The sequence below is a fragment of the Taurulus bubalis genome (genome assembly GCF_910589615.1).
Source record: "Taurulus bubalis genome assembly, chromosome: 9".
NCBI lineage: Eukaryota > Metazoa > Chordata > Actinopteri > Perciformes > Cottidae > Taurulus > Taurulus bubalis.
Genome location: NC_136597.1, coordinates 4,501,609 through 4,523,604, shown reverse-complemented (window position 1 = coordinate 4,523,604; position 21,996 = coordinate 4,501,609). Strand labels below are relative to the sequence as shown.

The window sequence follows — 21,996 nt, the reverse complement described above, 5'->3', positions numbered from 1 at the left end:
GAGGAGTTGCCGCCTGCTGGTCAGTAGAGAGAATACAAGGTTTCGGACTCTTCCTCATTGGCTTCACTCGGCAGAAACAGAGGTTGTCGCCTGCTCTGACTCAAGCCCCTCTTTTGCTTCCTCTTTCAGATCAGAACCCGTAGGCGGAGTCAGCAGAAAGGCGGGGCTCAGCAGCGGGTGGTGCAGGGGACCGGCGGCGACGTTGCGGTGACGGATGCAGCGGGGAGAAGTGACGGGTGAGGACAGAGGTTAAACATTGCAAACAAAAAGACATGCCTTGTTTCTTTTACCTTTCACTGTGGACATCCTAATGTAAATTCTAGCATGTGGCTGCTATTTTTCTGCCCCATAGTAAGCCTTTTCTGAAACTCATGATGTAATTTATTTACTCTGTGTGGCAACATCCGATCTCTGTTTGCATTATTTTTCCTTGCATTTTTAACTCTCTGTCTTTCTGGACCATTGCCCAAATTAACACCTTTAGGGCTCTATTTGTCATGGCGGGGCAACAACCAGCTCTGACCGTTTGGTAGTCCCCTGACCTCTGTGGTATTTCGGTGCACAGGTGGGAAAAAGGAGGAGGTACATGAGGCAACGTAAAGCGATTTGTTGATATTTCGCAGGAAATTGTGTCTCAGACTTCACCACTCTCCCAGGGCCTGGTCACTCTGCTGTCAACCTTTTAGGAATTTTTCAACAAGAGCAAGCAAATTACAACAGAAAACGCTTTCAAATGCGCTGCAATAACAGAATAATGAGTTAAGAGGCTTATTTGACAGGACACAAACTGCAGCCTCTTTTTTGTGAACTGTCGCGTCAGAGCACAATACCGCTGCGCTCCGTGCAAAGCTAGTTTATTGTCATCGTAAAACTGGGTTTAGCAATGAAATGCAGATTGTAGTCATTTTGCTACATGACAAAACAAATATGTGGAGGGTGGAGGAGGAATTAAGGACTCTCTCAGCCTGGAAAAGAAGCTGCTCTGAAGTCTGGTGGTTTGGCAGCTGATGCTTCTGTATCTCTCTCCAGACGGCAGCAGGGTGAGCAGGCTGTGGCTGGGTCGGGTTTGGCTTTTAATATCCTTTGAGATTTTTACAGGCACCTCTTAATTCACCCGCTGTCGATCACTCCTGTCCTGTGCCGTGTAAATCCCACGTCGGTTTGTCATGTTTCTAGCCAGGATGCGTTCTATTTCTCCTCTGTAAAAGTTAACAAGGGATTATTTCCTTCTTAAGTTTCCTTAAATACAGCCCTTTATGAGCTTTACTGACACCCGTGTTTACCTTTTTATGATATCGCGTGCAAACGACGCCCGGCCACTACAGGATAACCACACATACCTGAACGCGCTGGTTGGTTATAACTCTGCAACTCATTAATCCTGTGCGTCACCACCTCTCTTTCAAAACATTTTACGTCAGAAAATCCCATGTCTGTGTTTTATTCTTGATATGCGTTATTTATAGAACCATGTATAATAAAGACTGAAGCGACGTTGCTTCTCATCAGACCCTGAGCTTTAGACATTTTTATAGCTCACATTCCTCTTCATTTTGTCGATCTTATTTAGTGAACTCAGGAATTCCCACTTGTGTGCAGACAATTGAGCTTTTACACTGTATAAAACAATAAGCAATTTAAAAGCATGTTTAACATTGTTAATGTTCACGTAAAAGCATCAAACAGTGGTAAAGACGAGCTATTCCCCGTTGTTATGCTGCTCTCAAGTGAGTGACGTGTGCACCTTTTGTGGAACCCACTTTTTGGTTTATTTACCATTCGAAAGTTGCACTATTCCACGATGTCTTCAGGTATTGTTTCCTCCATAATAAAACCAGCTGGTCCTACAGCAGCACTTAGAATTTCACAATAGTCCTCTAATCCTCTCATTGTAATGTTGTTTTTTTCCTTCTTTTTTTCTCCCTCTGACAGGCACACCGCTCAAAACAAAAGGCTGTCACTCTCGTGTTAGAGGTGTGTGTGTGTGTGCGCGTGTTTGAAGCATACTTGTCATTCCTCGCAGGCTTAGTCTTCATGTTTAGTGGTTTCGGTTTGTTTTAACCAGGCTGCGGGTCACTCGGGGTCACCAAAGGGATCATTGAGTGTAATCGGGCGGCAAATTAGCGGTAGAGGACAGAAGTGGACAATGCTGTCTGCCAGATGTTGAAACATCAGTAAGTCCTAATAACAAGACTAAAACCCAACAAACAACAAGACCGAGGCTCGCTGAGTTACGGGGGAAGCGCAAGAGGAAAAGAGAAACGGAAGTTGGAGCCTCTTTAGCTCTCGTACTGCGACGCATTTCACAGTGGGATGAGATATTTTAGCGGGGTACTGTCCCAAGAGCGGTTTAAATCAAATCTTTCACATTTTGATTGGGCTGCTAAAAAGTGTGTAGGCAAGGACGTAGGAGGACGCCGGCGAGTACACGCAGCCTCCCCGGATGCCTCCGGGCAAAACTCCACCGCCTTTGGCATATACATGACACACACGAGAGAGAAATGAACAATTGACACAGGATTAAACTGGGATAATGTATGTTTCATTCCACTGGGACTTTAAAAGAAAACTAGAGACAGTTTTAACTCTATATTTTCGGTCTTAAGCCCTTTCAGACCTGGAACGCGTAATATTGCCGGCTTTATCTATCCGTTAAGAAGATTACTTTTTGTAATCATCCAACCTAAGTTTCTGTTATGCAAACGTTTCTCGCGGCTTTGTGCGGCTTTGTGGAAAGAGCCGCAGTGATCGCACAATATTTAGCCTCTGGTGCTCTAAGAGTTAGCGGCACTGCTGAAGGCAGTGGTGGGCCATCACGGCCTTCTAAGCCTTCTTTGCTGGCCTAAACAGAATCACAAAGTTATTATAATATTTTTTTTTTACAAATACACTACATGTATCATAATTATTTGTCCCTATTAGCTTATTTTCTCATTGCTCAGCTCCTGTCTTGTCTGTTCCTTCTGGCTGCGCGCGGGCGGCTTGGCAGCTGGTCGTGTTGTCTTGGGGTCAAAATGACCACACATACATATACTCGTACACGGGTCATTTTGACCACAAGACAACACGAGGGTTAAGCGCTCTTGTCCAATCAGATTTCGTCTTTGTTTCTCTCTATGGTAGAAAAGCCGGTTAAACTACATGGTGACAGGTTCAGGTTCTGTACGTGTGATTTCTCACAGGGACAGCAGCAGCAGCAGCAGCAGCAGGTAGTATATCCACGGCTCACCACTGGCTGAAGGGCTGAAGGACAGCGGAGAGGCGGGAAGTCATAATTTAAAGGAGCGTTTTCTTTCCTCCCACAGACCACAACTGTTCCATTGTAAAAACTTGTTCCATTTTAAAAACTTGTTTTCGCTAAAATATCAGGGAAATGTGTTCTCTTCCATTTCATAATACAATTAATTCTGTTGCCAATCTGATGACATCCAGCACAGCAAGATGTCAAGCAAGCAAGACTCTTTCCACACAGCATATGAGAAAAATATAATTTTTTTTCATTTTGATGTAAACAAATATGATGAATACTTTTTTCTTACAAGGCGGAGCTCACATTTATTCAACTGAATTAGGCTTCAATAGATGTTTACAATATTTGTTCTCGTCGTCGTATCAAACTGAATTAAATAACGAAAGTCGGCTGCCACTCCAAACATCAAAGAAACAAATCTCCCGCTGAGGACCTGGATCATATCAGGCCTTGTTGTGTAGATCTTCCTTCGTAGGGGGTCAAAGTTCAAGATTCGCTGCCCTTACTTTGCCTTAAGGGTCACACTGCTTGAATACCACGGTCACTTGACACTGTACCACAGCCGTGTGACATATCTCTCGCAACATTGTGTTGTCTAAGCATCTCTTTTGTCTCTGTTCGAGTTATTGTCAGACATGTTGAATTTGTGAGGAAACCGGGAGACGCAACGCGGAAGGCCGCACTGGAACAATGGTAGGAGTGCTCTGCGCTCCTTTGTGGCATTTGACTCTCAGAATTCCTCCTGCATACTAAATATGCGCCCTTTACTCCAGAGTTATTCAATTACTAATTCACCCAGGTCGAGATTTTCAAAAGCAGGAAGTGTAAATCGGCCAGACCATTTCAGTTTTTGAGTACAACAGATGCAAATGAATGATGCAACATTGTCATCGTTTATTGTGTCACTTTTTAAATATAATATTTTTGGCCACATCTGACCCAAACGCATCACAGAAAACGTTTGATTTGCAAAAGTTGTGATTGGCGCGTCGCTGCCAGTTCTCAACGTGAGGTGAGCAGGAAGAGAGATGGCTGACTGCTTCGGTGCTTCCCCACACTATGTGTAGTTTACATACTTTTTGTCATGTGTACGATTTATGTCGGCTGGGCCATGCCGAGGTCGCCTCTGAACCCGGGTAGTTTGGCAGCTGATGGCTTGCGTCTTCAGGTCAGGACCCCAAATCTGTCATTTTTTGACATAACAGCTTGGAAGATGCAGGATCAGAAACCCATAACAACCTGCATTACTATTTCATGTTTTACCCCCCAGATATTCGGTCACAAACTTACTTATGATAAATATTACAGACATGCTTATAATACTGTTTTGACCTCCAGTCAGCCCACGCTTATAGAGTTTACTGACATCGCAGCCTTTTGCAGTTTTGCCCCTTTGAAACTCATTGTGTCCACAGGCAATTTATTTGGCCTGCGTTGAAATGTAGTTTAACATGTTTTGCCTTTTACCATCCATCTCTTGATATTTTAAGATCTACTTGGATGATTCTTCTTGGTTGCAGTGTTTGTAAAAAAGATCGGGCCGGCTCCGTAACCGCATGTGATCGGGCCCCAGTGGCTCGCTCCCGGTAAACACTGTTAGCTCCGTCAACATGTTTGCTGAAGTTTGTAGCCTTCAGCTACGAGCCGCCGCCTCAGGCGTATCCATGTTGAGAGCCTTGTGGAGGCAATCAAAAGTGATTCCCAGAGAGTCTGACAGTTAATTTTTATTTTGTTATGATTACGTTTTATTTTATGTTATTTATGTTGTTAAAATGGCATTACATTTGGTGAAAAGCGCATTATTCCTTGTTTTGCACTTTCATATAAAATTTAAAAAACTGTCAGTGTCACAAGTTCTTCATTATTTCCTGCTTCGAACCCTTGCAGAATGAGTAATCATCTCCTCCTGGCAACTGCAATTTACGTATCAATAAACATCCATTGGGAAAGTTGTTTAAACTTTTAAACGTTTTTGTTTAATTTTTTATTTTTTTCCAGATCAGAGCCAACCCTCAAGAGGGCGTGCACAGGACCTTCTGGCAAGGCGGTCGGTCGCCGTAGCAACTACAGCCTCGTCCAGCCCATGGGAATCAAGTCCCTCCGCCTTCTACGAAGTGGCAAGAACTCGCCAGGCCAGACCCCTCCCTCCTCCTCGGTCCTCCCGCCATCTCTCCATTCCTCGACCCTTCCTCCATCTTCCTCCTCCATCATCCCGGCTCCGTGTCCTCCGTCATCGTCCAGCGCTGAGCAGCAAGACACGCCCAGGACAGCTCTCATCAAGTAAGAAGCTCGTATGATTATGTTTTCCTGTCAAATAGGTTGAAATACAACCTCTTGATGCGCCGGCTCCCCCCGGGGATTGAATCACCACATTTTATTAATTATAATAATAACAGTTTTGGTGATTTTGAATTCATGCATCCATGATGGCAAGGCACATGTATTTATATATCACATTTCATACCCAGATGCAACCCTGAAGTGTTTTACAGATTACACAAGATTGCACATGATTTAAAAACAACAACAAAAGCAAGCCAAAGCATACAGAATCAAATCAATGAAACATACCAGGTGAATTAGATTTATTTATATATATATATATATATATATATATATATATATATATTAAAAGCAGTGGTAACCGGGTAGGTCTCTTCTGGCAATTTGTCTCACGTCTGAGCAGCAGAGACGCTAAAAAGCGGCTTCACCGTGCTCAGTTAGCCTGAGAGGAGTGCAGCTTCACACCATGTCAGGAGATCTCAAAGAAAGACCTAAACCGTAGAGTGAGGTTGACTCTAATGAGGAACTGGCAGCCAATGCAGGGATCTGAGGACTGGACTCTTATGCCGAAGCCGGTTTGGTCCTTGTCACAACCCTGGGAAGGGTTAATTATTTATCGCTAATGCTCATCAACAGTGCGTATTAGCGCACTGACGGCTGAGCCCCATCTGAAACCCCACTGTTCCGTTGTCACCTTGATGAACGGAGAGATGAGAGATGGATTATTTGGGGGGGGGGGGGTTCAGGAACCCATTTCTGCGTAATTCTATCGACAATACAGTAAATCAAAGTTTGTTTTGCGGAGCCGTTTTGCGGACACCCAAGCGGCACTAAGTGGTACCAAACCGTGGCATCACACACAGAATTCACAGCATTTTCTGGTGCAGCCGCTGCGTTGTGACAGCAGGTGGTGAAGTGGGAGGAACGAGATCCAATTTGCCAAGGGAACCCTTTTAATGGCAGGTGACGGGGTGCAGAGGAAAGCTGCGGTCAAGCGCCGAATAAGTGTGGCAAACTGAGCAAAACCCACATCACAAAGCATATCCAGGTTCACACTATCAAACCAGCAGCGCGTGAGCCTGTGCTAATCTGGTTCCAGGCTCCGTTGGGAGGAAGTGCGCTTATTATACAGACGGCGACGCCCACATCAAACGCCTCCTGGCTGATCAATCGAAAAAGCTGCCAGAGAAACCTGTTTATTTTTTTTATTTTAATTTTTTGCTCTCAGCTTTTCTGGAACAATGAAATGCAAAATAAACTGATTAGGATCTGGTTGTGTCAATCAGTAAGAATGGTTATTGTTTAATTCATAACAGTCTTTATTTCTGTGTAACGGCATTCCACAAGACACTGCAATACTATATTAAACATCAATCATGTAACTGTGTGTGTGTGTGTGTGTGTGTGTGTGTGTGTGTGTGTGTGTGTGTGTGTGTGTGTGTGTGTGTGTGTGTGTGTGTGTGTGTGTGTGTGTGTGTGTGTGTGTGTGGCATGGAGCATTTTGGCTTTGGAGTGCTGATTGCAAAACCTTTTATACAGCTGAAAAATTGTGAAGTTATTTCTAAACTTTTGTCAAAGTTTGGTTGACCAAAACAATGTTCACTGAAGCCTGTCGACCTGTTTCCAGTGTGTATTTTTTTTGGAAACATCTCCACAATATTCCTTTATTCATTTGCTCAGTCGAAAGGCAACCTTTTAATTATGTCACCACATTTTATTGTTGGTGACTGGTAAAGGCTCGTAAATCATTCACCACAATGATTTTTCTTCCTTCTCCTGTCAAAATATATTTTGACTGCTGATGAATGTTTAATATTGCTTAATGTCATATTTCTAACCACAAAAAAGCAACAATTGCGAACCGCAGCTGGGCGATTATCAGACGCGTGGGTTTGTGTCTGATAAACACCGTCAGTCTTTTTAATGGGTTTTATGAGACGAGAGACTGGCAGGCCGTGGGAGTCGGACCCATCCTGTTGTGTTTTTCCATGGCGCTTCACAGCTGGGCAGGGTGGGGACGCCACAGCTCATAAATAGACCTGCAGTTTCCTGTTTAGTGGGTTACACACCTTCTGTACAACATGTCCCTCCCAAGAATCTCACTGGGCGGGGCACACACCGGTGGGTGTGTGTGTGTGTGTGTGTGTGTGTGTGTGTGTGTGTGTGTGTGTGTGTGTGTGTGTGTGTGTGTGTGTGTGTGTGTGTGTGTGTGTGTGTGTGTGTGTGTGAGGCACAAGGAAATGTGGTTGACATGGCACAGGAAGATGAGATTTTTCCCACCCGCTCTGGCTTCCCTCGTGCAGAAAGACAGATGAAGGGGACACGATTGGAGAGATTTGTCGTTACGTGAACTGTTAGAAGAAAAATGGAAGTCTTTACACTACAGATCCATTTCTCTGGAGACGGTCCTATATGTGCAACCGAAGAAAAAAAAAAAAATGGAAAAAACCTACAGATGCGTGCTATTATTGCTTTTTCATCGTTCTATTTTGATGATATATCAAAAACCAAGTAGTAAGGGTTGCCAGGTTTCCACTGGCCAACCATTTTGAAAAAATCGACAACCAATTCTTGGCCCATTGGTTCAGTGGAAACCACATTTTGAAAACGTGCACACCAAAATCCATATATTTTCAAACATTTGTTGCATTACTGATATTTAGATGCTAAATATTTAGTTGCTGTTGCATTTAGAATCAAAACTAGAAGATGGCGCATGTGACGGCGCTGCACATCGTGCCTTCACTCTTGTTTTACAGACAACGGCAAAGTAAGTTATTTGACTGGTGAGAGAAGTTCAGCCCATCCGACAACATCACAACCGACAAAGAACCAGATTAACCCGAACGAAAAACACGGAGGAAGTTTAGGAAAAATATATGAAACTGCAAAACATGCGCACCTCTCTACAGTAAGTGACTCATCAAGTTTGCTCGTTCAAGGTTGCGCGTCCGACAGAACCACGGGGCTGTAGAGCACCAGAGCTCACACGGTATTACACTGTATGTATGAGGCCTGCTGTATGAGGCCCATGTTACCAGCATTGTGACAGACAAGTTGGCAAGCAGGAAAACATTTTTTCCAAGCCACACACACAGTGCCGGGTAACTAGCTCAACCAGTATTCTGTCTATCATTTTGCACTCAAACGCATGTTTCCACCTGTTACATAAACATAATCTCTGTTGCATGTGTTGTTTCACATTGCACACATTTTGTCTTTTTAAGTTGCGCGTATTTGTAATTTGAGCTTTAGTGGACACACTGACAAAGACAAACACACACATTTCTTAATTAAATCTGACAATGACACGGCTCACTTATCAAAGTATGTTGTTATGTTAGGGGATTTGTTCTTAATCTTTCATATTACATTATAATAAAACGGATTTACGCATAACATAATGGCTTGTAATTGAGATCTCTGCTTTGGGAAAGATCTGAATACTGAGAGTTCTAGAATATTTAATCTAGCAATTTTATAAACCTTGTATATGAGCATATGTGTATTTGTCTTGTTGTTCTGAGTTTGTACTCATGGTTGAATTGCACTTATTGTAAGTCGCTTTGGATAAAAGCGTCAGCTAAATGTAATGTCCACCCGGGCAACAGGGGTTAAAAAGTAACTTCAGTATTAATTGTTTTAACCCTATTTCCCCATGTTTACATTCGGGACATTTTAAGAAGTTGGTCCAGTATTTGGTCCAATTGGTCCTACTGGCCCAGTAGGGAGAATGCTGCTGACGACATGAAAGTGAAGCCAATGTTGAAGTTCCTTAAAGCTGCATCCTCTCTACTGACCAGCAGGGGGCGACTCCTCTGGTAGCAAAAGAAGTCTGTTGTATGAAAGTCTATGAGAAAATGACTCTACTTCTCTCTCTCGATCTATTCCCTCAGTAAACATTGTAAACATGAGTTTATGTCTCAATCTCTAGTTTCAAGTCTTCTTCAATACAGCATGATGTTCATTTAGTAAATTATGCTCCATTAGTCAAACAGACCATAAAGCGGATTATGTTTTAGGGCGGCTACCTTGTGATTGACACGTTACCACCAGAGCTGTATACGGCGTCTCTACCACGGCGTCGCTCCTTCGCAGTACAGTTATGATCACCAGTTTCAAAAAGAAAAAAAGAGATGGCGACAGCCAAAATGCCAAATGAGGCTTCAAAACCGCAGTCTGCAAACCAATATGTGATGTCACTACGTCTACTTCTCAAAGACACAACAGCACAACAGACCGGATCAAGCAAAAGATGAAAGTGAATGTGTTACTTCTCTGTAGAGTCCTCTCCATAATGTCGTCAGACCCATATGATAACAATCTGAGCCTGTCTGCGTCAAAAACAGGCACTTCTAGTGGACACACATGAGACGGTGAGCAGTTGCCAGACGGCTGCCATCCGCAGCGTTCACCCTCATTATTGGATAAAAAAAAAATGTTTTCCCCCTTCGTTTGGACACTAAAGCGTGGGAAAATAGGCTCCAGGTCGAACCCCCTTTTAAAGGTTGTTTGGCCCCGTGAGCGAGGACACCGATTGCAGCTGATCGTTGTGTGCAGGAACTGATGCATTTCATAGCTGTCGTTTGTTTGTGTTTGTTTTTCCTCCCACAATAGATCAGCAGAACATATGTGGCCCCTGCAGCCTGCCAGAAGTGGATGGGCTCATTGAACAACTCTGTGCGTGTGTGTGCGCAACATGATCTATCAGTGTATTTGTTCTGTCTCTTAGGTGTGTGTGTGTGTGTGTGTGTCTCTCTGGCACTTGTCATCTGATCCCGCAGTGTTGTTATATCTGTTATGTTCAGCAGTGTGGGAGCCGCTCTGCCGTCCCGTACTCACCTCCACTCCCTGGGGGAAACGTTTGCATTTACACATGTTTCACGTACATGCGCACGCTTACACAAATCTGCACATGTTAACGTAACTTTGTGTGCGTGTATCGCGGCCGTTGGTGCGTTTGCCGAAGCGTCTTTTGAGTTGTGCATGCTTCACGTGATGAAACACGGTGAAAAATGAATCCCGGGTGTTGCCATATGCAGGAAAAATTCATGCATGAATGCACTTAACACACACACACAATTGCTAAGATGCAGGTGTAGTTGTGTTATGTAACAGGGTAGTGAGGATACAGGACAGATGAGTGATCACACACTCTCTCACACACACAGGGCTCATCCTATTTAAAGAAACAAAAGGACAGTGAAAGGATTACTGCAGTGTTTTGGTGCTCAGAACCAGCCAAGTGACTCCTTCATTCCCTCCCTGACGACCACAAACAAACCGAGCACGGCTTCAGTGGCTGTTTAATGAACCGTAGTTCACAAGAACCTGTAACGAGCTGACAACGTTGTCTTTTTTTATATAATCGCTGTACTGTGTAATCCTGTTTCAAAACTACAGGAATATGGACTTGACAAAAACGTAACACTATATACAGTAATATTCAGACTTGGGGTCTTTCCTCCAAGCAGCTGCCCAGCGAGCATTATGAAGCGTTATTCATCACGTAGACTTTTAGCTTGCAGCTTTCATCTGCACTTCCTTTTACCTGATGGAGGTCTTTTTGAAATGCTCATCAGAATATAGCTGGGTTTATTTGCGCAGAAATAAGAGCTGCTACTTTCTTTATAGCCTGTAATTATATTTTTATTTGTCTTTTACGAAGACAGGGTATGATTGCATCTCACTGGCAAATTCATTATATTAAATATAATTTATGTTAGTCAATTATGCACGTGTGCGCTCCTCTTTGTGTTGAACACTGTTCTCTTGACACACGACACTGTTCTAATCTTAATCATTCATGACATCACTACAGATTTCCCAGCGATCCCCCCCCCAGCTGTGAGTGTGAGAGAGCAGGCTTTACCCATGTGAACGGTGACATTCCTCAGCTCACACACGAGTGGGGAGGGAAAAAGAAGGGAAAAAAAGCAGGACTCGCACTGATATCCCAAACACTGTGGTGTTTGTTTGATCAAAGACTCAGCCTCGAGACACACACACACACACACACACACACACACACACACACACACACACACACACACACACACACACACACACACACACACTGTACTTCTTCAAAAACGTGTCAACCCCTAAGCCTGAAAAAGAGAAATACAATAGCAGGGGTGGATTAACTGTTTCAACCTCTGGCTGAACTTTATTTCCACTTTAGTTTTTGGCATACCCGTACATTTTCAGTCCCAAAACCAATACACCTCTCGTTATACTGTCGCTCTTTTGATAAATCATCATTAAAGTTATTATTTAGGCTACTTGATGTCAACTTAAAGCCAGGGTATTACTACTTTAATTCAAACATGACCGCTTATTATACTTATTGTCATAATTATAGTAAGACAAGCACAAAGAGTTCTAGGGGTTATGTTTTACCGGGGAAGTTTCGGGGGGGGGGGGTCCGTCTCAAGGCAGCATACGGCAACAGTGAATGGCAGCTTTGGTCCACGCCTCGCTGTTTATCTAGAGAGGTGAACAAAGGCCAAAAGGTATAAATGTAAAGGCGAGTAAACCATGAATGGACCACACCTCACTGTTTTTCCAAGCGCTGAATGGAAAAGGTCTCCGACACCTGCAGTGAAAGGAAGTGATAAACTGAATAGATTGAAAATAAATTGCCCTGTGAGGTACGCTCGTTGTTTTTCAATCTTGAAAAAATTGACAACGTATAGGTTTTTCCCTTTTCTGTTGTTATTTTGCCGAGAAACATTTCAGACATTGTTGGTTATCGACAATCTAGTCACTGCAGTAAAAGGTCAAAGTTAATGACGGGGAAAAGCCTTCAGGGTTAAAAATTAAAGGACAATGACGTCAAAGTCTACTGTTGCAAATGAATGAGGATGCGTTGTGTGTCGATGTTCATTCAAGGATTTATTTGTTACTAGTATTTTTTTCATTGTGTGCTGTGGATTGCAATGGTGGCACACTGCAGAGAATTTCCTGAAAGGTCAATGTTCACTCATAATAAAATAGTCCATTTAGCAATTTTCATCACAGCCCATTGGACACCTCTCAGCGGCGTGGCCGCCCAAAGCTGTGTGCGCGATTCTGATGGCGCCGGTCACCGTGCTGATGTCGTCAGAGAACATATATCCCAGTCGAGGCCACGTACTCTTTTAGTTACCGCAGTAAACCACAGCAGCTCACTTTGCTTATGTTCCGGCGTGATCGTAATTCCCCAATGCTGGAGGAGAATTAGCCTCGCGAGCCAACTAGAGTGGAGATTCCCACGATCGTCGCTCACGATCATGCAAAAACTGTCAACTCGAACGACTAAGGTGTGAAACTCAGGTCACCAACTTCCATTTGCCTAAGATTGGCATACAGTGGAAAGCTCCGGAGATGTATGCATGCCAACACCCGCAGAACAAGATGTTGAACATGGGAAACATTACGTCTGCTTATCAGCACCATGTGAGAATGCTCAGTGTCAGGATGTTAGCATGCTGATGTGAGCAGAAGTTGGCATAAGCAGCACTTGGCACAGTGACTGCTTATGCTTATAAGAGCACCGACTACAGACATTAAAACACTATCAACGGAACATCAAATTCCACTCAGACCTCTGGGGTTTGTGCAGTTTTGGAAGTCGTGAAATAAGTGAATGTGCTTCTAATGCGCCCATTACCCTTGTGTTTCTGGAAGAATCTGACAGAAGAACTTTGGCAGTAGTGGGAAAGGTAAAACAATTATGTCTATCATATTACAAATATGATAAATAAGGTTCCATCTACAGGCCAGGAGGTGTTAAATTCAAAATGTAGTAAAAGTGGAATTATACTACCATCTCAGAGATCCTGCCATGGGAGCCTCTGATTCTACCCTGATATCTACATTTAACCTGCTTTGAATGAACTGCACACTGCAATTCTTTAGTAACTTCCCAGCGCTGCCCCTGTCCCGTATCTGAGATTGTATCTGACATCTGCAGTGTCTCACTGTGAACACCTGCAGAGGACAGGATGAGGGAGACGGGGCCATAAAGGTTGGTGGGGGACGATCAACTCTATTGTATCTTAGTTTCTGTTTGAAAGGCAGAGCTCGACGCCGAGTTGTTAAAGTAACGTATCAAGAACACGGGCCAGTTAGGAAAGAACACAACATAAAAACATACAGCCTCGGTGTGTTCTCTTTCTACCTTTTTTATAGTACCATGGAAGAAGAGCCAGATATGTTAACCCCGCCCCAAATTCATCCTTCCTCCACTTTCTTTTCATTTACCTGTCGGAACACCTTCCCCCAGTCTCAGAGGATGTTTGCGCTCAGCCCGCACCTTGGGTTATTTCTTCAGTCGTTTGTTGTGACGCTTGTTTGACAGTAGCTGAGGCAAAGTGAGCTTCCAATTTCATCTTCTGAGTTTATGTGGCCGTCTACAAGTCAGATGTCCATTGAAATGGACAGTTTTAAGATAATTAGATTGGATGAGTCTTGTCATTAAAGCTTTTATATGCTGTCCAATCGTAGCATAGCAACTTTGGCGCTAACATTAGCCGGGTTTGTTAGCACTTTATTTACCTCGCATTAGCACATCTATGCTATGCTAGCCACTGAGGTTATGCTAAACGTCTACACATGCTGATTTAGCTTTTTAATGATTGTAACAGTGAAAAAAGACCCACCTGGCTTTACAGGGTGTATGATCATCATTGATCATATTCATTCAGTGTGTTCAGCTAGTGATAGTGTGGGCTCCATGATAACTGATAACTTGATGGTTTGCTGCTCTGTAGCCGCACTAGCAGCGCTTCCTTATGGCTGGTAAGTGTGCAGACTAAAATAACTGTTGGCTGAATTGTCATGAAGTATAGTACAGCCATTTATAATTTGTCTTTATGATACTGTTCTGACAGTGCTAGCACCTACATGAAGTGTGTTTGAGTGTCCCATATTTTTGCCTTACATATAATATTGCCGTCAGCCTCAGCTATAGTCTTTGTTTGTGTTAATCAGCGAATGTTAGCTAGCTAGCATGCCAAACTGAGATTGATGTTGATGTTAGCATTTAGCTTAGGGCTCTGCTTTGTTGAAAGCTCCTTTCACACCTGACCTCTTCTTTGCCCGGTTAGTACGGTTGGTTTGGGCCGGTGTGAAAGCTGTCAATCGAATCCTGATGCGGACCGAACAACCGCTCTTCCAAGCGTACACTGGTGCGGTTCGTCTGTGGTGTTGAAGCAAGCAAACCAACCAACCACAGGATTCTGTGACGGCAGACATGTGATATTAGCATGGCTTCAAAAACTAAAGTACTAAATCATCCATCTGTTGAGTTAGTGATCCTATAATTGATCAGTAAAAGGCCATGTATATAGCCTATTTATGCAAATCATTTGGGAACCAGCGTGGGTATTTTTCCTAATTTAAAAGGTCGGAGCGGTTGAAACTGCTGTGCTTCTATCGTGTGTTCCTAAATTTATTAAGTCTTTTCAAGGGTGTGACAGCTATCCCACACGAATAACCCCCGAACAAGAGGCCTCCTCTTGGTCCTGTCTCTACCTGTTAGTCATATACATAACATGCGATGGATTTGCAGTCTAATAATACTAATAAGAGAGAGGGCAAGCTCAAATTGCGGCACCGGCATCTTGTACAGGCACTTCCTGTGGCACCGCTCAGTTGCCACAGTGCTGGAGGCACATGCCGCGGTGCCGGAGGGAGGTGCCGCGGTGCCAGAGGGAGATGCCGCTGTTCCGGAAGCTGCCACTACTTTAGAGGCAGCATTTCCGATGGCACGTCTCAGGTGGCGGGGCACTTACGAGTTGCCCCTCGTGTGCCACTAGTTTTTGAGGCATCTGCCTGTGTTAGAGAGAGCGGTGCCGCAACTTGCTTAAGGTCCTGGAAGGTATATATTATCTGAGCTACCAACTCTCACGGTTTCGCCGTGTGACACATGCTTTTGAATGTTTTCACACGCACTCACGCCACACAACCAATTTCTCACGGCAAAAAAATGTCTGATTTTGGACCGAGGCGCGTTCGTTCCAGGCGCACGAGTTCGTTCCAGGCGCGCGAGTTCGTTCCAGGCGCGCGAGTTCGTTCCAGGCGCGCGAGTTCGTTCCAGGCGCGCGTTTTACCCAGCTTTTGATCTCCTTCTAATACCTAATTTTTTGTTATTTTATTTATGTGTTGATCTATTGTTTTGCTTTAAAAGGCTACTGTTTAAGCACTTTATTTGTTGCACTTTTTTGTTTGATAATGAAAAATATTTTTCCCTAACTAATCTTGTGTCATTTTTTGCTGAACATAAATCATTAAGTGCTCTTAAGAATACAAGTATTAACAATATAGGTTAGGTTTCAGTTAAGAATTAGTTGAATACCGTTGTAATCAAAATGCCAATCAACCTACTTTGGTCAAATCTTAAACACAGGTCTATTAATTAGGCTGTATTGTGGTACATAGACAGTCATTGAGGCACAGCAATAGTTTTCTGGTTGAATGTTTAGCTCAAGTCTAGAAGGCCGCTGTGGCAGGTATTTGTGGCCACAGCTGTCATCGCTGCAGGATAGATTCAGAAGATGTTTTGGCAACTGCCTGCCACTATTTGTGGCTTCTGGTGAGATGCACAGATGCACAGTTTAAGGATATCAGTCGTTTTGCATTCATTTGCAAGGTTCTTTATCATTATTTTTAACAATGCATCCAATACACGTACATTGTACATTGTCCCTCTTGAACAAATAAAAAGAAAATAAATACAGTTTGTAACAGAAAGGGAAAATTAAGAGCACAGAACAGCCCTTTCTCTTTCACCAGGGCAACTCAAGGTTGTGATTCCATCCACACCTACTGTCCGCTGTACTGTTGAGTGTTGGAGCGAGACACTGAGCCCCATTAGAAGCCCATTGGTAGTAATGCTTAAGAAGATTAAAAAGCAAGGCCAATTAACAAAATAACTTAATAATATCAGAGAAATATTTACTGTTATTACAGTAAATATAAAAAAAAGTTGTTGTAAACAAATGTCATTATCTCTACATACAGTCATAAAAGACAATGACAAATAAGCATATTCAAATGTGGAACATACACTAATAATGTTTGATTTCATATAATTTACAGGGTGGCAGTGCACATATCATTAATATTACTACTACTAATTATTATTAGTTCTGTTACAGTAGGATATTATGGATTGTATTCATTATAATAATAAAAATAAGCTTGAAAGTCTTTGTCTGTTGAATTTAAACCAATGAATAAAAATCTACCTAAAACGTTTATTTCTTCTGATCCAGAGAGATTAAATTAAAAAGAGAGATTAAATTAATAAATGCATTATTTAAAGACCGATAAAGACTTTGTACATAACTCGTAAATCCATAACTGGCTTATTTCTCAATTACAGCACAGTCAATTAATTTTTTTGGTCTGATTTAGTAAGGAGTTAAAAAAATGAATGGCTTGATTAAAATTGACAGAAGAATATAAATTATTATGAAGGCTGTATGACATTATTTACAATACTTAAGTATAACCAAAAAATGAATAGTCCTACATAATAAATATTAGATTTGGTTGGAGAAATATGAATGATGAGTTAAATTAGACAAAGAGGCAGATATTTGATTCAATAGATATTCAATAGCCAGAATACCAATCTTTAATTTATTTAACCAATATCAAAACAGAAAATGAATGAACGGCTATGCTAACGAATTACATTGCACAGTGGATTTATAAATTGGCCAAATGGGTCAATAACACTCATCTTCAATATGTGCAGAAATACTGGTTTCAGAAGGAAACCTTGCAAATGAATGCAAAAACCACATGATGGAAATGCTACTTCTAGGGAGTACAACATTGACTACTGACATCCTTAAACTATGCATCTGGGCATCTCACCAGATGCCACAAATAGTTGCCACTAGTTGTTGTGGCAAGCTGCCACAAAAACTAGTGGCACCTCTAGTTGCCACTAGCTGTTGTGGCAAGCTGCCACGTTTTTGTGGCATCTTGCCACAAAAACTAGTGGCAACTAGAGGTGCCACAGGAAGTGCCTATACGAGGTGCCGGTGCCACGATTTGAGCTTGCTCCTACTGACTAATAATGCTTCTAATCGGTGAGAACATAAATATACAGCATTAAGTGCTGCATAAACTTCTGTCTGTCACCAGAATTGTATTTCCCACGTGGGTCCTGATGATGCAGGAGGACATCCCTAAAATGATGACTTGGTTAATTTGTAAAAAAAAAAAAAAGGAAAGTAAAATGCAAATGAATATAATTGTATTTCCTTGGTCTGGACGCTCATGGAGCCGCCAGTGTTGCTCAGTTTAGATCATTGTATACTAACTTTGTCGACTAACGTGTGCTAAGAACCTTGTTTGGGTAACCGAGCCCAGTCGGTGCGACTTGCCGAGTCACTTCAGGGGAAATGTTTTTACTGGTGCAGCACATTACGGCTGACGTGAGTCTCTCTCTCTCTCTCCAGTTTCCTTCTTCTCCTCGCAGTGTAATTGAATTTGAATTATGTATGCTTTTTGTCCGCTGGAGCAGAGATGCAATAATCGCTCTGTGTGCAAAGTGCATGCACACCTGTCTATGTATACCTATACATGTGCATGCATAAACATGTATGTTATGTGTATACTTGTTATCTTTTCTGCGTGCATGGAAGGAACCTGAGCTCAGTGCAACAGACCGGTGTTACCGACTAACACTCTGTTGGGGGCCCATAATAGACTTGCATGGCCGTGTGTGTGAGACAGAGCTCTGTCCACCCTCCTGTGTTACTCTGCATGCCTTTTGTCTAAATTATTCCCACCCCACTGTAGTGTGGTCCCAACTTGACACCTAGTCTAAATGTTTTAGCGGTTCCATTGGGGCGCCTTATGACAGGAAACTGCATTAAGTCAGCAACGTTGTTGGATAGGGGAGCAAACCGTGGTACACTGAACTCCACATTAGTGACAGATCATGCGGGGCTCAGTCTGCCAGGCCTCAACATGTCATATTTTAGTTCAGTATCTCCTGATCGACGTGAATGGTACCATTGTCCTTTTTTATTTTTTCTTCTGGTCTGAGGTTTGGGGGGGGTGTTTTTAACAGATGCATAGTCGATATGAACCGTGACTGTCAGTGGAGGTCCATATCTCTGGTTTATGATCGCTATCGCATGCTGAAAGCCCAGAAACCAATCGGGGGACAACATCTTCAAGCTGAACGACCAAAACACAGTGGCACAGTGGAAATAGTCCTGCATTGCCGAGGTAAACCTCGGCTCAAGAAAATCATTTATTTTCTTCCACCGTACAGTTTTGGTTTTGTGTTTCATCACCAGGCGAACATATTATTACTTATTTTTATTTTAGCTTAAGTTTACAATAAATTAAATTAGTTTAAACTTTATTCATGATTGAGTCCCTTTTTTTGTCACTGACTGTCTGGGTCAGTCTGTGACAATGTCGGGGCTCGTCCAGGACCTCTCATACCCAGAGCAAGAACATTAACCTTTCAACATCACATTTTGATATTGGAATGTCTGTTTTTCTTCCGAATGGAATATTCAAATACACGGTATTAGTTGACAGCCCTAGGACCAAAGTAGTGGGCAGACCGGCGTTGGTGTCACTATGAACAGCAACGTCTCAGTGATATGCCGACTTACGTGCTGAACTACTTCTTGGTGAACAACCAGGTGCAGCGACCTGCTCGGGTCTTGTCACCGTGGGGTTGCCAGCAGCAACCATCAGAGACACTGCACATGAGGAATGACCGTCAGGTAGTTACATCTTTTTTTTCCCATCTTAACACGTTGATGGTGAATGAAGAGACTGAATAGAGATCAAAGGTGGGAGGGATGGTTATGGCTTTCATCACAAGTCTCCTGTAAGTTCCCCCTCGACGGGAGGAAACTGCATCCGCATCCAGAGGTCCGGCTCCAGACGTGGTGTGAGAGCATTTCTATGCCTAGTTCTATACGGTCTTGTTTAGTAGGGCCTGTGCGTGGGTGGCAGCTGGTCCGTGTTGGGTTTTAGTTTGAGCCATATGTCGTCGTACTCTGGTACCATTATATTAGGTGCGCCGCAGTTTCTTCAACTTAGCCTCTCTGGGTTTAAGTGTGATTATCCGGGTTCATTTAAAGGCTGCAGACTGAATAGCGAGAGGCCCACCTCGCTGGTTTGGCTCCACAGGATCCGCTTCGATTCGGCCGTGTGCTTGTGGGGCGTGGGGCCGGTGTCGAGGAGCACCGTTTGCCATACTGTCAATTCTCCCGTAGAATTACCCCGACAGGCTCCCATTGTGGGGAACGCCAGACAGAGGGCTGGCCCCCAGTGAATGACCGTTCGCCGCCGGGGCCCGAGGTCTGTCTGCAACCTCACGCGGCTAAAGCCTCCGTGGCTAACCTGCTCAGGGTAATCGCTGCACGCCGACTCAAACACACATTGGAAGTATCAGGCCAATCAACTCTGACTGGAGCAGTTCCTGGTGATGGAACACAAAACCTCTCAACAAGGAGCATTCTCCCACAGACACTATCTCTCTTTCAGGCCCTTTCAGGTCCCCCCTCCCCACAACAAAGTCCAAGTCCGCCATTTTAACGCTTTAAAACCAGCGGCAGATCGTTGTCCGCATGATCCCATTTAATTCAATCGTTGATTCTTTTTTTGCAGCGGAAAGTGAAGGCTTCTGTCTTTATGTTCAGTGTGCTCACAAATGACATCAATACGTTTTGGGCAGTTGCTCTATAGTCATAAAAACAAGTATATGTCGAACTAAACAAAAAGGTATCTAGTTTAAAGAATGTTAAATGTGTTGAAGTATTTTGTTCATTCAGAATTCTTGAAGAAAAATAAGATTTGGGGAAATATTTATATTCCAGATGAAACACCTTCACACTCTGCTCATAAAAATGAGTACATTTTAAAAACTACAAAATAGTTTCAATAACTCATGGAGTGTTTTTGTGGAGATTATTTAACATTTTCAAAACTCTTTTGGATGTTTTGTTGAATTAGTCAAATTGTTTTCCATGTCCGACCGACCACTTCGGTTCATGACCCCAGGGCGCGTTCACACACGCCTGGGGTTTGTCGACACTCACATTTTGACTAAGTTGCTTGGGTTTTTTGGCTGATTAGCTAAATGTAATTTGGGGCTCTCTGAGAACGTGCATCTTGGTCGGGTTTCAGAGGAACTGTGGTACGGTTGGGAGGGAGGATATTATCAGGAAACCATAACCAATAACTCAATGAACTCTGGGAAATTCCCAGTGGTTTAGAATGGTATGAAGACCAGAAAGGGGGAAATTACAAAATGTTAAGTCATACAAAGTCTGTCTTTTGTTCACCTACAATGCTCCAATGCTTTACCTTCTTTTGGTGTCTTTTTACATGTGAATAGCTTCTATGTTGAGAGGATTTATTTATTTATTTATTTATTTATCTTTTCCACTTATCTGGATTCCAATGTAAAAAATAAACCTTCAAGCTTGAAGAACCAACATTGCTTGAATCCAAACAACGTGTGTCACCACATTTCCCCCTGCGTTTCTTCTCTGGAGCTATGAATTCATTTTGCCTCATTTTGTCTTCCAGGGAGTTGTCTTCCCGGCATCAAACCAGCGTCCCCTTCCGGAACGCCAGAGAGTCTGCGCTGATCTGACACCAAAGATGGGAGAGGGACGGGATGGAACAAGCGAAGTGATACGTTAGTGAGTTAGTTATGCAAATCAGGGGATCGTGGACCAACTGGGTAACTCCATCGCATGAGGACACAATTAAACCGCAGTGTCATGTGGGGAGTCGTGTGACCTGCTCAGGTCCTCCAGACCTGTAAGGCCAGAGTATTAAGCTAGTCTCTTTATACCTCTTTTGAATTGTATTGAGTGTGTGCACACGGGCATGTGCATATAAAGCAGATCTACTTTGACACTGCTTTTCCGTTTCCAGTTGACCCTTAATGACCCTGTTTTTTATTGTCTTGCACAGTTGGCACTAATAAAATATTGATATTATTTTTAATGGGAGACTGAATGTTTTTTGTGTGTGTGTGTGTGTGTGCGTGTGTACGTGCGTGTGTGAGAAATGAGTCATTCATTGGGCTTCCAAGACCACAATCATATCATGTAATTATCTTGAGTCTCGGTTGGAACTTCTTAAATTTACGTCACTGCTACATAGTGTTGACAGTTCTCAGTCTGTTGTTTATTGGGGTTTATCAGTTATGCTCTAAGATAATAATAATAATACAAAATAAAAAAAAACAGTAGTCCCTGGTTCAAATGATCATATTTGAATATTTGACAAGCGACTTTGAGTAAAATACTGACTCGCGGAGGCACGAACCAAAGTAGCAGTGAGGTCCGCCTACTACTGAAGGCACGCGACACCGCCTTCAGATCAGGTGATGCGCAACCTGAGCCAACCTGAAGAGGGGCATCAAGAGGGCCAAGCACAACCACAAGCTAAGGACTAAGGAGTACTTTAACAAC

The 21,996-nt window shown here is 43.0% G+C and overlaps 1 protein-coding gene across 1 annotated transcript in view; it reads left to right on the top strand.

Annotated features, from left to right (window-relative positions):
- Positions 1 to 21,167, top strand: part of LOC306741759 (uncharacterized protein) — a gene marked incomplete at both ends in the record, with an annotated part of 62,788 nt that extends 41,621 nt beyond the window's left edge. The window contains 3 exons of the mRNA XM_079224076.1: positions 130 to 236; positions 5,249 to 5,530; positions 21,101 to 21,167. Coding sequence (XP_079080202.1) covers positions 130 to 236; positions 5,249 to 5,530; positions 21,101 to 21,167 — 456 coding nt within the window. The remainder of the gene's footprint in view (positions 1 to 129; positions 237 to 5,248; positions 5,531 to 21,100) is intronic.
- Positions 21,168 to 21,996: the final 829 nt, after the last annotated feature.